Genomic DNA, 15,443 nt, shown 5'->3' with positions numbered 1-15,443 from the left:
GGTTTTCTTGGAATCCTTCTTCCGTTGATCACGATTATTATAATTAATAACAAAGTGTTGATAGCCTAAACATGATCTAAAGGTCCATGGTTCAAACCCTCGGTTCCTTATTGTTTTCTTGGTCATACCAAGAGTCGTTGCTTTGAAATTGTGGGATATCCAGACTGGTGGGACCAGTCTTATTGCAGTGAGTGCATTTGAAGGTTGACTTATCAATATTAGGGCTTGTCTTAGGATGGTTGATCGCTGTCGGACCACCATAGCGACAAAATATCCAGGATTTCAGTTCCATGGCTCTGATACCATCTTCAAATTGATAAATTGTAGTTTTTTTCATTCATCCTTTTATTCGTTCATGTACAGAGTATATATAGAGGGTAATCACCATTCTAAGAATGGGAAAGAATGATACAAGGAAAGAATGATATAAGGAAATAACAACTAATATCCTAATATCTCAACTTTCCTAATATCTCAATATTCCTAATATCTTAATATTCCTAGTATCTCAATGTTCCTAATATCTCAATATTCATAATATCTCAACTTTCCTAATATCTAAACATTCCTAATATCTCAACACTAAATGATATAAGGAAATAATGATATAAGGAAAGCATTCCTAATATCTCAACAGAGACATATAAGAGGCATGAATGATTGGCTTAAGAAATTCTTAACTTGAGCCCATTTGAACCTTCAGTCATTAGTCAATGACTGCCCTTGAGGGTTCTCTGCTTTAAGAGGCAAACAAGATGAGAAGGATGGGGGATAGGGTTAGGGAATTTTAAACTTGAGCCTACATGAACCCTTATAGGATGATTGTCTTTGAGGATTCGTTGTCTTAGAATGTGAATGAAGTGAGAATGGTAAGGTTAGAGATTTCTCAACTTGAACCTACATGGACCCTTAGGCAATGATAACACTTGAGAATCCCTTCCTTAAAAGGCAAAGGAAGTAAGAAGGGTGAGGCTCGAGATTTCTTGACTTGAACAAAGCCAAATCTTTAATTGTGTCCAAGATTTCTTGTCTTTTTATTAATGCTAAAAATAATTTTTTGAAATAATCATAATACAAATATCAATATGACCTTTATTCTATTAATACTTAATATTTAACAAAAGTAAAATAATAAAAACAAAAATTTAATACTATTAAATTATATTTAGAATAAAGTTAAATTAAGTTAAAAAAAAAATACCACTTAAATCATAACCATAAGAATGATGACACTGACAAATAGTTGGGTTAAGAATGCCCTTCCTAGCGTGATGTTGCAACGATAATCTCATCAAGATATGTTCTTAAATAATTATAGATTCTATTATTGTAAAATTTCTTACCAATGAGAGGATGTAAATAAATATCTTCTCATAAAATTCGGGAAAAATAGTTTAATTAAAATAGTGTTAATTTTTTTTACTTAATTTTAAATAAAATTTTAATGTTTAATAGTGTTAAATATTAATAGGTTATTTGGTTTTTCTTATTTTATTTCTATTAAATATTAAAAATTAAAATAAAACCAACCTGTTACCTTTTTTATTTAGAAAAAATCAAATATTTTGATTTTTTTTTAATAAAAAATTTATAATAAATTATTAAAAAATAGGAAAAAAGTATCAAAATAAATTATTTTAAGTAAAAAATTAAAAATAAATAAATATCCTCTAAGTCTTCGTCCCCTCACCTTTGGAGGTATGACCCCAAAAAATATCAGAATTTCATGTTACAAATCAAAGTGTCCTACTATTAATCATGCAAAGTCATTTTCTTTTAGAATCAAACAAAGGGCTGATCCGCTTTTGCAAATATTTTCCTTTTAGCATGGTCCGGAAAAAAACTCTCCATTGTGTCCACTATCAATTGAATTTGACGAAATACATGTCAAGTTTTGCTTCCAAATGGAAGTAGAAAAACGTATATATTATACTAATTCTGGTATGGGTTTTGACTAAATCAGCGGAAGCATCTTATGAAATTTTTGTGGGCTAGTTTGCTGTACATTATATGTAAGTGGCAGATTTGGGAAGGAAGGCGATGAGTGATCGAGCTCCTTGGTCATCTGAAGTATTAACAGTAGCCAACATTTTATTACCAAAAACTTCATTTCATAAGTTGGGAGAAAAGAACAGTCAGGGGAAAAAACAATAAAAACAGAATAAATAAATTACAAGAGGGAAAAATGGAGGCATCATTTGAGGCCAGGTTGGGAACAAAAGAATTTTGGAAGACGAGGTCAACACTTGGGAAGGTCAGAGGGTGGAGGAGGCAGCTTCTGATTAGGCATTTTGCCATCCTTTACTATCCAACCCATCTTCAAACCCCAGCTTGTGTGGACTTCCAGATGGCAATGCATGAGCCATACACCTGGATTGTCAGCGAGGAAGCGAATAGCTACCCAACCGCCGGACGGCACACCTACTGTGTTTCTTTCAACAGGGTCTACGAGATTGAATTTGGAAGGGTCCTTCTTAGCATCAAAGTTCCCAAAACCTTGACCAACCACAAAGAAATTGAAGCCATGAAGGTGCAAAGGGTGGCTTTCAATTCCCAGAATACTTGTATCCTGTAGCACCAACTCCACACTCGTGTTAAATGGAAGCACTACCACCTTAGTTCCGTTGCTCACCATGGTGTTGTTGGGTGGTGTCCCTGTATAATTGAAAGGAAAGATTGGAGTGGCTGGAAAATCTGTGGTGTAGACGCCATTGGATTGCTGAAAAAAGTGTGCTTGAAGGATGGCTGTGGTGGGTAGAACAAAAGAGACATTGTTAACCGAAGCTGAAAACATGGTGCTATTATTGGGTCCTTGACAAGTCTGGTTCTGGGGGCAAGGGTTTGTCCCCAGCCCAACCGTGAAGAAAAATCGCTTATCAACCTTTTGAGGTACATTAGCAGGGAACTGAGTGTTTGCTAAACTGCGGAGTTTGCGGGTGAAGTTGGCTGCAAAGGAAGTGTCATTTAGAGGAGGGAGTGTTGGTTTGAAGAGTGGAAGATTTTCAAATGAGGGGGCAGAGGGAGAGGATTTGGGTAGTGGTTCATAGTGTAGGAGACCGGCGACAGTGGAATTGTCAAAGGTTCCTCGGCCGGTGGCATAAGGGCGAGCAGCCATGAGGAAGGTGGCATTAGGGAAGTGGGGTTTGGCCTTGACGAGGAGGTTGGTGGTTTGGCCAGGAGTGATCAAAATTGTATCGGTTTTAAAGGGTTTAACGTAAATGGCATCCACATCAACCACTGTAAGGGTGTGGTTGGCAATGCTGAAGAAGAGCTCATCATTGAGTGCAGCATTGATCAATCTCAGGAGGTATGTCTTTCCAGGTTTCACCTTTAGCTTGAAAGTATCTGGGCAATGTGCAATACAAAATCAATGTTAAATACTTGCGTATGCATAGAATGCTGCTTAGTAAAGATATATACATGGATGATGGTGGTTAAGAGCGAAGTACCTTGAGCTGAGCAGTTGTACAAGGGGCCAGGGAGGCCGTTGATGGTATAGGCATCAGAGACATTGGGGCCACCTCCATTCTGTAGGGCCTGGGTAATGACGGCCTCCGGATCCGTATTCCACCATTCTCCTACAAAATAATACATTCGAAATGAACTTACCCAGTCACACAGATAATGAAATGAAAATAAGAAGGATCTGCCAGTAGTCAGTGACATATCAATGAGTACCGAATATGATCGGAACTTCCTTGTAAGGTTTGGCAAATGGGTAAGGCACATTTTTCTTTGGAAGGATGATGATAGGGCCATAAAGAGTGGATCTTAGCCATGAAATATGAGCATGCCAGAACAGGGTTCCCCTTTGGCCAGTGATGGTGAAATTGTATACATAGGTCTGGCCTGTTTGAATTGGGCATTGAGTCACATACGCAGGCCCGTCTGCCCACCCACTTCTAAGCTGCCGAACTCCATGCCTGCAGTTTGCAGAGTCAGTAAAGGCAGAGAAGATGATAATGATGAGAAAACTAATAGGCCTTCGTACCAATGAATGGTGACATTGTTCTGAACATGATTAACCACCTTAACAACCACACGATCCCCTTCCCTAGCAATGATGGGAGGCCCTGGAAACTGCCCATTCACACTTACGATGCTCTTCGTGTGGCACAGCCTTGTCACATTCTGCAACTTGATCTACAAAATATTCAAAAGAAGGTTGAAGAAAATTATAACCAATCAATATTCCAATCACTCAACTATAAGTCTATGACCTAATAAAAGAAAATTATGTACATTGAACTTGTAATGCCTAGTGATGCCAGAACCATTGGCAAGCTCGGGAAGGAACCACAAAGAGTTCAAAACTAGGAATAGGACTTTGAAAATTGTTGTTGATGGAATAAGAGAAGCACCCATATTTCTTTTGAGCGCAATGTGGAACTCTCAAGTGGCTCCTTGATGAGACTCATGGAGGGCTGTGGCATTGCTTATATAGAGATGGTAAGGCGTGTTTGGTTGATTAGGTGATGAAATCATCTACATGAAATAATAAAATGACAAAGAAACAATGAACCAAACACGTACAATGACAGTGTTGATCCGACCAGGTGTTGGTCAAGTTTAGTTTTAGAGTGTTTTCGAAGGCAACATATATATTTCTGTAAGATTACATTTGACCTTCTTCCTCTTCCCGTCAACCTTCCTTCTATGGTATATAACTCCTGTTCGAATTTGTAATAACTTTGATTCACCTCTTTTTATCTTCAATTTATCTGTCCCTCCATACATGCATGGATTTAGGGACTTACTTGGCTTCTCCAAAGGCCAATTATCAACAGAATATTTCCTTGATATGCAAGTTTTAGTGGTTGAGTGCTTTGAAGTGTGTCTGTCACTGGTAAAACAGACAGAAGCTTGAGATTTGTTTTCAGTGTTGTTGAAGTAAAGTCTGGTCGTGAAACTCGGTGCAAGTGGGTAATGTTGATGGCCTGTCAATTCTCATTCTATTAGCATAACATTTTGGTCTTATCCTCTTATAATTTTGCAGTTCCATGCATGCATATGGCATGAAATCCCATGTGTCCGTTGTTTTTTTGAAGTAGTTTTCAATTTTTTAGAATAAAAAACACCAAAAACACATTACAACCAAAAATTATTTTCTATTTTTTATTTTTAAGAACAAAAAATAAGTGTTTTCTGAAAAGATTATTTAGTTATTTTTTATTATTTGATGAGAGTTGTTTTAAGAAATAATTATAAAAATGATTAAAAATAAAATATTAAATATAAAAATTATTTTTAAAAATATTAAAAATAAGTTAAAAGTATTTGAGGTTTCTAAATAGACATTTGTTCTACAAAAATTGAAGAAGAATTTTCTAAAACTATTCTCAAAATTATTTTTCAGAATTGTTTTCAAAAACAATTACCTAACATGCCCTTAAAAATTATGTTGGACAATGTTTTGAGAAGTAGTTACAATAAAGTTATATAAATGAGGAATAAAATTCAGTTTTGAAACTCAAAACAGTTTTCTAAACACTTACATACAATATAAAATTCCCAAATTAAATTATTGTATACATTTCAATTATTGCTCAGGACTATACAAAAATACTTAAAAACACCTTAAATTTTTTTTTTTAAATACACATATTTTTAGAACAAGTACGTTTCAAAAACCATTTTTTTAATCAAAATTTTATTAAATATATTTTCTAAATTTTTAAAAACTATAACATATTTTTTTAATTATTTTTTTTCTTAAAAATTTATTTAACATGTTTTATAAGTAAAAAAATTTTTAAATTATCTTTTGTCAACACTTTATTAAACATGTTTTCCAAGTAAAAAATAAAAATAAAAGAAAATATTTTTCTACTTTTTTATTTTAGAAAACAAAAAACTATTTTGGAGATTAACCATTTCCAAACAGGCTCGTACCTCTCCACTATGGAAATATTTCCACTACGACAATATAAAGGACCAAAAAAAATTAAAAGCAAGAAATAGGTGGAACTTGGCCCTTGTTGGCTCATGGCTATACCGCTTGGCATAGCATGGCATAAAATGTCAATATTTCATTAATATCAGTCCATATAAATATTTATCTAAAATTTTCCTTTGATAAATTGTTAAATTTAATGGAATCTAATGACATGAGAATGACTCCAAGACTATGACATAAATTCCCTTATTAGTAAATTGTTGAATTATATAGAATTCATAACATGAGGATGGTTCCTAGATTAAGATAGTATTTGTTTTGTAATTGAATAGAAAAATCAAAATATTTAATTTTTTGTATTCAGTTAAAAATAATCAATTGATATTAATCAATATGATTAAAGTGAATTTGTTATTAATATATTTAATATTGTTATGTTGATTACTATCAACAAATTACTTTTAATTGAATAAAAAATGTTAAATATTTTAAAAAAATTTATTTAGCCATAAAAACAAATACCACCTAAAACTACGAGTGAGGGAGTTTGTGGTTAAGTGTAGATATAAGAATGGGGAAATATGAATGTTTTAAGAGAATCAAATTTAAATAATAATAACAATAATTAAAAAAAATTTTAAAAAAATCTAAACTCAAAATTCATCACTTTATTAATATTTATAATTTTTTGGATCTTTTTCCACACAAATTTTTTCATTAATGTTTTACTTGAAAGAAAAGTAAAATTAAATATGTTTGAAATTCAAAATTAAATATTGAAATTTAAATCATGTATATATGAGAGGTATTTAGATTATTTTATAATACTAATTTTCCTTTGATTAAAATAAATACAATTTATATCCAAAAGTAATACTTATAAAACAAAATTTTAGAAAATCTTACCTATGCTTAAAAGCTTATCACTTATGTATATTTAAGACATAATTCATTATTATTTTTTTATGTTGATATTTTTGCTAATTTTCTTCAAATATCATAGTCTTTTTAATTTTAATATATTCTTAGAAAGTTTTATTTTATAAAATGGTAATAATAAATTCTTTAAATTCTATCCCATATTATATCTAATTGACTAAACATGATTTATGAGTATATTTATATCCCAATATATTTATATGTATACTTATATTTAATTTATAAAATGAATAAAAACTAGTTTATTAATATTAAGAAATTGATCAGTAATTTAAATTATAGTAAATATTTATTTGTTTATTAATAATAATCATGATTAAAATATTTAAATATATAAATAAATATTTTTATATTATATTATTCAATATACAAAAAAAATATGTATATTAAGTAATACATATATTAGTATTATTTTATAATATATTTTATAAATATTTTTTAGTTTTTATTTTTTAACTAAAAATTTAATTTTTTTAACCAATTTTTTTTTATTTTTCAACACAAGTAACATAAAAAATTTTAAAAATTAAAAATTATGATGCATAATATATATATATATATATTATATCTCAATTTAAGATTAACATACTTGATGTATGAAGGATATAAAAAAAAAAAAGGGAAATAATATATTTCATCAGTTATTATATCCATCACCAAAAACCAAATATTAACCATTTTCTTATCCTATTTTGACCTAGCCCACGCTGCCACGTCACATCAAGTAATAGGCCCTATAAATATGGAGGTATATCAGGTAGTAAATGAAAATCAAAGAATTAATATCCATTTCCAGAACGGCGTCGTTTTTAGGCGTGTCAAAAACGACAAATTCCTTTTATGTGATTAGGATTATAACAGGTATATCTTTTCATGGCGGAGGGAAATGGCGGTTTCAGCAGCTCCGGATGGTCTCTCAGAGGCACGACCGCCCTCGTCACCGGTGGCACTCGTGGAATCGGGTATCTCTGTCTCTTGCATTCCCTTTTTCTTTCACTTTCTTTAGTTTTCTTTTCCAGGATTTTGGCTCACTTTGAACTTTTTCTATATTCTTTTTTTTGGTTGAACGTGAACCCATATCGCTATATGACTCTGTTTTCTCTCTAATCCGTTGTAGATATGCGGTAGTAGAAGAGCTGGCTGGACTGGGTGCCACCGTACACACCTGTTCACGTAACGAAGCAGAGCTCGATAAATGCTTGCGCGAGTGGCATGCTAAGGGTTTTGCAGTGACTGGTTCGGTTTGTGATGGGTCGGATCGAGCCCAGCGTGAGCAGTTGATGGAGAAGGTCTCTTCCATTTTCAATGGGAAGCTTAATATCCTGGTGAGTATACATCGTGTCGGTTATTTGTGCTATGTGTGAGTACTGGCTGTTTGTAGAATGTCCTACTCCAAGATATTGATTTGGGTTTTAAAGGAAGAGAAGAACTGTCCTAATTTCGTTGGAAATTGGCATTCAACTATATTTTACCAGCCGGGTCTTAAATTTTTGCTTTTACTGTGGCATGGCTTTATGGATTTTGGATTGTGGAGCTTAAATTCAATTTGAATTTTAAAATCTGATTATTTGTAAGTTATGTGTTATGATGGAAGTATCTATATGGAAATGGGAAGAACAAGTGGAAGTCGTTTGGTGGGGGGACTCAGGGTGCGTTTGGTACGTGGGCGTGGGAATAGGAATGGAAATAGCCCGCGAATGAAAGTGAATCCTGATAACAGGTAGAAGAGAGTAATGAAAATCCTAAGAAGTGTAGGATTCTATTTTTAATAATATTTTTAAAAAAAATCCCTCAGAGGTTGGTCTAGGTAATTTTGATTATGATGGTTGATCAAGGGGAGTCCAGATGAACTACTGCTTTTGGTTATTTTAATTGTTGTATGTCAGAATGTACTTAGATCATGTTTGGTACTTAGATCATGTTTGGTAGTCATTCTAGGAAGCGTTTCTAATCTTTTTAATACTTAAAATTTTTTATCTTTCAAATATTAAAAAGGCTATAAACGCTCCCTAAAATCACTAGCAAACACACTCTTAGTCTTATAAGCTTTTGTCCCGTTTTTATTATAGGTAAATAACTTATAAGCTTTTGTCCCTTGAGGTTCCCTACAGATTAGGACAGCATGATGTTGCGTTTCTAAGCTATGTGCCCTCTAGTGATACATTTCTCTAACTTTAAAGTAGTATAGGATAATGCATGTATCTTTCATTTTGGATTAAACTAACCTATTCACCCACTCATATTGCAAAGGGCCTTGGTACCCAAAAGTAAAAATGTTTTTCTTGTTTCCTGGACCTTTTGGAGAGTCACTCATCCATGTTCTGGCCCCAGATAAATAATGTGGGGACAAATATCAGGAAACCAACAGTTGATTTCACTGCTGCAGAATATTCAACAATCATGACTACCAACCTTGAATCCGCTTACCATCTGTGCCAACTTGCCCACCCTCTTTTAAAAGCATCTGGAGCAGGAAACATTGTGTTTGTTTCCTCTGTTGCAGGTGTGGTGAGTTTGGGTACTGGATCAATTTATGCAGCAACAAAAGGTATGTTACTGTCATAGTATAGCATCTTTTCTGCTTTGAAACAGGGTATGAAAAGTTAAAAGGCTTTGTGTTCTTTTTTTCTGTGTGCAGCTGCAATGAATCAACTTACAAAGAATTTAGCTTGTGAGTGGGCAAAAGACAATATCAGGAGCAATAGTGTTGCACCCTGGTACATCAAGACCTCTCTTGTTGAACATGTAATATCCTTTATCCTGCTTATGCTCTTCCTAGAATACTTCATTTTTCTTGAGATGTTGTTATATTCAGAAAAATGTGTGGATATTTGGCATGAAAGATGTGTTCTTCATTAATACTATATTATGCATTACTTCATCTACAATAGCATACCTCCTATTCCCGTCATGACTACCATAGTAACATTGTCCATGACTACCATAGTAACATTGTCCTGATCTAACAGCATTGACATCCTGCATACGCATATGCCTGATTTTCTTCTGCTAAACATTCAGAACCTAGGTATATATGGATAAGATGTAATTATGTGACATTTCTAATAGGTGATTTGGTGGTTAACTTTGACTGAAAACACCAATAGCAATAATCAACCACTTCCTTTCTTCCTCCATGTAGTCTTCCTGTACAAGGGTGTCCAATTTGTCTCATGAAACATGTTTTTTAAAGCATTGATACATATTTTATTTTATTTTTTATTTATAACCGAGGAACCTTTCATAGTCAAGCCCTTAGGACTCTCCATGTGGACCCAAACTTCGAGGTGTTGACCGCCCTGCAACAACCAACATTGGGTAAATTCAAGATATCATCAGTGACAGGATTCGAACCCAAAATCATGTGCCACTTATTAGGACCACGCTTCACCTTGACCAACTGGGCTACCCTAGCGGGTTTGAAGAATTGATACATAGAACTATATAATATATTATACATCTAACTTAAGTACGAAAGTTACAGTAAAATTATAATGAAAATAAATAAGTCAGTATGATTTCTATGTCTGTGCATACTATACACACTTGCAGTCCCCTTCGTTATGAACCTTGTGTTCAACTTTCACTAGGGAACAGTTTCTCCATGCAACCCCATTTGTTAGCTTAAGATTTTGGGATAAAGAGAGTAAAGTTGATTGGAAACCGACTCCAAAAGCAATTAAGAAGTACTAGTGATGCCCATTTGTTTTGACTTGCAACAAAATCTCATGTTGATTAATATCAAGATCTCGAAGACCCTACTTTTGGGGCTCTCCTGCACCCCATATTGTGTTGGTAGTTTGGTACATCCAATCTTCCCTGGTCTTCTCCCGATATGGCACTTGACAAGTACTAGCTTCTACAAACCAAGACATGACACTTTTTCTGTGTTTTCTTACTATATGTATATGTCAAAATTTTGATTAATTTGCAATCTTGTACCTGTATTCTACATATTTGCATCTATATCCTAAGCTTTGTGAAGCTACTATGGTCCATATCACCCTGAATTGAACAATTTTACATCATAATATTAATAAATCCTACTACTTCTTGATTGTTGATGTGGATGGTGGTATTGTATTTCAATAGTCGAAATGTCTTATAGTGACTGAGATACAGGTACTTTGATGTCATGGTTACTATAGGAAAAAAAAACAGAACATCTAAATTCACACTAGTAAACAAATAATGGGTGTGATTTCAAATCTAACAAAACCTAAGGGCTTTATTATGAAAATCCCAATTAGCGATCATGACAACGACTGTGAGATATCCTAATCTCTTACCCTTGGCATGATATTAAATTATTTGCTTTGTTTAAACCTTTAGCCAACGTACTTCTGAGAGCTTACTATATTCTCTTGTAGGAAGTATGTTAATGCATTTTAATCCAAAGCACATGCCAATCACCATATATCATCATTTAACCTTGACTTTATGGCAAGCATCCTTTGTCTCCGAGGAGTGATTCACCATGCCATCGTCTCCTGTATTTTTTTTCTTTTGTGACCCTATTGCACAAAATCTTTGGTGAAATCATGAGATTCATTAAATCCTTCCTATACAAGAGGAATGCTCCTGAATCAAGTTGGCTTGGATGAATCATGAATTGTATTCAAGTTTTAATTTTACTGATAACAGTTTTGTCTTGGTCGCAGTTGCTACAAAAGCAAGACTTCTTTGAAAGTGTAATCTCCAGAACACCCCTCGGACGACCAGGAGAGCCGAAGGAGGTCTCGTCTCTGGTGGCATTCCTTTGCCTTCCTGTGGCTTCTTACATCACAGGGCAGGTTATTTGCGTGGACGGTGGAATGACTGTGAATGGTTTCTATCCCAACATCTGAAAGAGGAAGTCAGCCAGCTTCCCGGAGTAATAAATTCATTCTCTCTAAACTGTTACAACTTCCTAGATGAATTCCTTAAGTTTTAGTCTCCATTTTCCTGGTGGCTTTCAATTCCAAGAATACTAGTATCTTGTAACACCAACCCCATGCTTGTGTTAAACGGAAGCACCACCACCTTAGTTCCATTGCTCACCATGGTGTTGTTGGGTGGTGTCCCTATATAAAATTGAAAGGAAAGATTGGAGAACTTGGATAATCTGTGGTGTCGACGCCATTGGATTGCTGAAAAAGTGTGCTGAAAAATGTAAAAGTTCATGTGACATTTATGTTAGCCTAACTCTACTAGATATTGCCAACCCCAAACAATCACAAGTAAAATATCTGACCAATTTATAATGTTATTGGGAGGGCTCCTACAACAACTAAGGTTGGTGCTTTGAACGGGTAAGGGCATACTTTCGACCAAGATATCATGATTTGGGCAGCTGGCAAATTTATAAAGGAGACAAATATTTTCATTAAAGTCAAAATAGAACAAAAATAAATAAATAAATAAATATTCTCTTGTTCATAAATTTTCCTAATGAAAAAGACAAATTATTTAAATGAAAAAATCAAATTCTTTGAATTAAGTAATTTAATCATAAGAAATTTCAAATTTTAATTTTCTAATTTCACTTATTAATATAGGTTACTTCCTTCAATGAGCAGTTTTCTTTGGATTGAAAATACACAAAAATTTCACATTACACAAAAAAAAAAAAAAAAGTTTCACAAAATTTCCACACAAGTCCAAAAACAAAAAACGAAAGAAGTACTATATGCGTGATTTCCGTTTTTTAATAAATTCATTCAGAAACAAGTTACTTGTGATCCTCGATTAATCTCTAAAACTAAGGAATCATTTTGATCGTGGTCTTCCAAATTGTGATCAAGATGGAAGAATCAGAGAATTACATTCTTTTATAGGAAAATATTACCAAAAAGATTATAACCCACAAATTATTAATTTTAATAAAATTTTTGTTCTAGGACTTTCACAAGATTTGTATGTACATTGGGCAATAAAAAAATTTTATTTTCCATGTAAAATAAAATAACAATAAAAAATAATATTTTTTCAAGTCCTAATACTAAAGTGGATGGTATAATTATTACTCGTGTTTATAAGAACACGAATATTGAATTATATACTCATGAATGCAAACCAAATGCTCGTGATTACAATTTAAGTTGTATTCTTATGAACGCATGCGAATTGTGTTCACTAGGACATGAATCTCCTTATTCAATAGTAGTTGGGTTAGAGACATATTGTCTAAGCACGAACCAAAGTCATGTTCTAATAATTATGAACAAAGTCGTGTTCCTATGAACACGAACGATAATTTGAATTATGAACACGGATAGAAAATTATCTCCACATGAATTTAGTTACAAGAATTCCATGAATATTTTATATTTTAAACTGTTTTAATCTAAACTATCGAAATGATGACAAATGTATTTCGAAAAGATATAAAAATTGAAGAAAATTCTAGAAGATGGCAGATAAAAAATTAGTATAACAACCAATACCAAATCAGTATGAATGAAAAGTCGGATCTAATCGCAATATAATGTATGTGCAATTAATTTAAAATGTACAATTTTTGCTTTCTTTGATCATTTTTTATGATTTTAGTTTAAATTCATCGAAAAGATGAGTTGCCTTTTTACAGGATAAGACGGATGAGTTCGTTATTCATCTTGATATAAATTATGATAATTGGTTGGTCACGCAAAAAAAAAACCCCTTAGATTACAACTCACTCTCTGTGCCACAAATGAGTAGTTGCATGCTTCCATAGGTAGTAAATCTGTAATGATTGGGTATTTTAGACCACGTTAGAATTTCTAATTTGAAAAGTCTTCTTTTGAATAGTGATTGAAAAGTGATTGGAGAACACGTGTTAATTTTGGATTAACGAAATTTGAAATATTTTGTGTCACGTCAGTCTTATGGTAGAAAATTTCTGAAGATCGTGGAAATTGAAAATTTCTGGAAACAAAAGCGAAAAAGTGAAAAATGAATGAATTAAAATTAACTAAAACTAATTAAGTAAAAATTAAATTAAATTACTTAATAATAAAATTGAGAAAATTAAAATTTTGGGTTGGTGTTTAATAAATTATTTTGTGTGTTGTTAAAAAAAATGAAGTGAATTGGAAATGAAATGAAAAATAAGCAAAACAAAATAAATAAAAGAAAAGAATTCAAAGACTTATTTTGTTGGGCCGTGGGCTTGTGGCTGGGGTTAAAAGCAAAAGAATTGGGATTTTAAAAAGGAAAGAGAAAGGGAATGGAAAGTGGCAGAAGGAGCTCTCGCTGACTGCGGGGAGAAGTTTTTCCTTCAGATCTTTGGTCGGCCGTTTGGATGGCCTAACGTCGTCCGTTACACGTGAAATTTTGAGGAAGTGTTCTGCTCAACGCGAGGAACGATTCTACTATGACTGATCTTGATTTTAACAGTTTGATTTGTAGATCTGTGGTATGAAAACCTAACCCTAAAACTTTAATTAAATGTTTTATTCCTTGAAAAAAAAAATCGTAGATCTTGTCGTTATGAGTTAAATAGATAATGTTTGTGATATAAGAATTTTATTGGATAATTGAGAATATTTTTGAAATTTTTGTGATTTTGGGATTTTTTTTATTAATAAATGGTTGCTTTTGGGTTGTTAAAATTATTAGAATTGTTGAAAAATTATGAAATTGTGGTATAATTTATAATTTATTGATATATGTTTTTTTGAGAATTATTGGAATATTTTTTATAATTTTATTGTGAAAAAATAATTATATTTGATTATTGAAAATCATTGAAACTGTGGAAAATTATGGAATGTTGGTATAGATTATGTTTAATTGAGCAACGCGTGCCATCATCCGTGCCATGACACATGTCATCACCCGTGTCACGGGGCCTTGCATGGCGCCCACGAGCCGAGCCAAGACACCGGACGCGTGCCACCACTTGTGCCATGACGCGTGCCACGAGGCCTTGCATGGTGCCCGCGAGCCGAGCCAAGACACGCGACGCGTGCCGCCACCCGTGCCATGACGCGTGCCACTTCATCTCAATTAAACATAATCTATACCAACATTTCATAATTTTACACAACTCCAATGATTTTCAATAATCAAATATAATTATTTTTTCACAATAAAATTACCAAAAATATTCCAATAATTCTCAAAAAAAGATATATCAATAAATTATAAATTATACTACAATTTCATAACTTTCTAACAATTCCAATAATTTTAACAACCCAAAAACAACCATTTATCAATAAATAAAAAAAATCTCAAAATCACAAAAATTCCAAAAATATTCACAATCATCCAATAAAATTCATATATCACAAACATTAACTATTTAACTCATAATGACAAGATCTACAATTTTTTGTCAAGGATTAAAACATTTAATTAAAGTTTTAGGATTAGGTTTTCCTACCACATATCTACAAATCAGACCATTAAAATCAAGATCGGTCATCGTAGAATCGTTCCTCACGTCAAGTAGAACACTTTCTCAAATTTTTCATGCTGAACAGACGACGTTTGGCCGTCCAAACGGCCGACCAAAGATCAGGTGGAAAAACTTCTCCTCCCAGTCACCAAGAGTTCCCTTCGGCCACTTTCTATTCTCTTTCTCTTTTCCTTTTTAAAATCCCATTTTTTTTTTTGCTTTTAACCCTAGCCACAAGCCCAC

At 33.0% G+C, this 15,443-nt stretch overlaps 2 protein-coding genes across 2 annotated transcripts; one reads left to right on the top strand and one right to left on the bottom strand.

Annotated features, from left to right (window-relative positions):
• Window positions 1-2,066: 2,066 nt before the first annotated feature.
• On the bottom strand, window positions 2,067-4,391 carry LOC117927914 (laccase-17-like). Its single transcript, XM_034847641.1, has 5 exons — window positions 4,243-4,391; window positions 3,992-4,143; window positions 3,679-3,923; window positions 3,450-3,578; window positions 2,067-3,345 (listed from the first exon to the last, which is right to left on the bottom strand). Exons 1-5 carry the CDS (start codon window positions 4,363-4,365, stop codon window positions 2,240-2,242), a joined length of 1,755 nt encoding a protein of 584 aa, XP_034703532.1. The 5' UTR covers window positions 4,366-4,391; the 3' UTR covers window positions 2,067-2,239.
• Window positions 4,392-7,688: 3,297 nt separating this feature from the next.
• On the top strand, window positions 7,689-12,025 carry LOC117928644 (tropinone reductase homolog At5g06060-like). Its single transcript, XM_034848589.1, has 5 exons — window positions 7,689-7,797; window positions 7,953-8,160; window positions 9,167-9,383; window positions 9,474-9,580; window positions 11,497-12,025. Exons 1-5 carry the CDS (start codon window positions 7,709-7,711, stop codon window positions 11,680-11,682), a joined length of 807 nt encoding a protein of 268 aa, XP_034704480.1. The 5' UTR covers window positions 7,689-7,708; the 3' UTR covers window positions 11,683-12,025.
• Window positions 12,026-15,443: the final 3,418 nt, after the last annotated feature.

The sequence above is a fragment of the Vitis riparia genome, chromosome 13 (genome assembly GCF_004353265.1).
Source record: "Vitis riparia cultivar Riparia Gloire de Montpellier isolate 1030 chromosome 13, EGFV_Vit.rip_1.0, whole genome shotgun sequence".
Taxonomy (NCBI): domain Eukaryota; kingdom Viridiplantae; phylum Streptophyta; class Magnoliopsida; order Vitales; family Vitaceae; genus Vitis; species Vitis riparia.
The sequence above is the reverse complement of the archived record's forward strand: the minus strand, read 5'-3'. Positions and strand labels throughout refer to the sequence as shown.

Coding starts and splice junctions, on each gene's coding strand:
- LOC117928644 (XM_034848589.1), top strand. CDS start 7,709: ATGGCGGAGGGAAATGGCGGTTTCAGCAGCTCCGGATGGTCTCTCAGA. Junction 7,798..7,952: donor GGTGGCACTCGTGGAATCGG/GTATCTCTGTCT, acceptor AATCCGTTGTAG/ATATGCGGTAGTAGAAGAGC. Junction 8,161..9,166: donor ATGGGAAGCTTAATATCCTG/GTGAGTATACAT, acceptor TTCTGGCCCCAG/ATAAATAATGTGGGGACAAA.
- LOC117927914 (XM_034847641.1), bottom strand. CDS start 4,365: ATGGGTGCTTCTCTTATTCCATCAACAACAATTTTCAAAGTCCTATTC. Junction 3,924..3,991: donor AACAATGTCACCATTCATTG/GTACGAAGGCCT, acceptor TGCAAACTGCAG/GCATGGAGTTCGGCAGCTTA. Junction 3,346..3,449: donor GTACAACTGCTCAGCTCAAG/GTACTTCGCTCT, acceptor CACATTGCCCAG/ATACTTTCAAGCTAAAGGTG.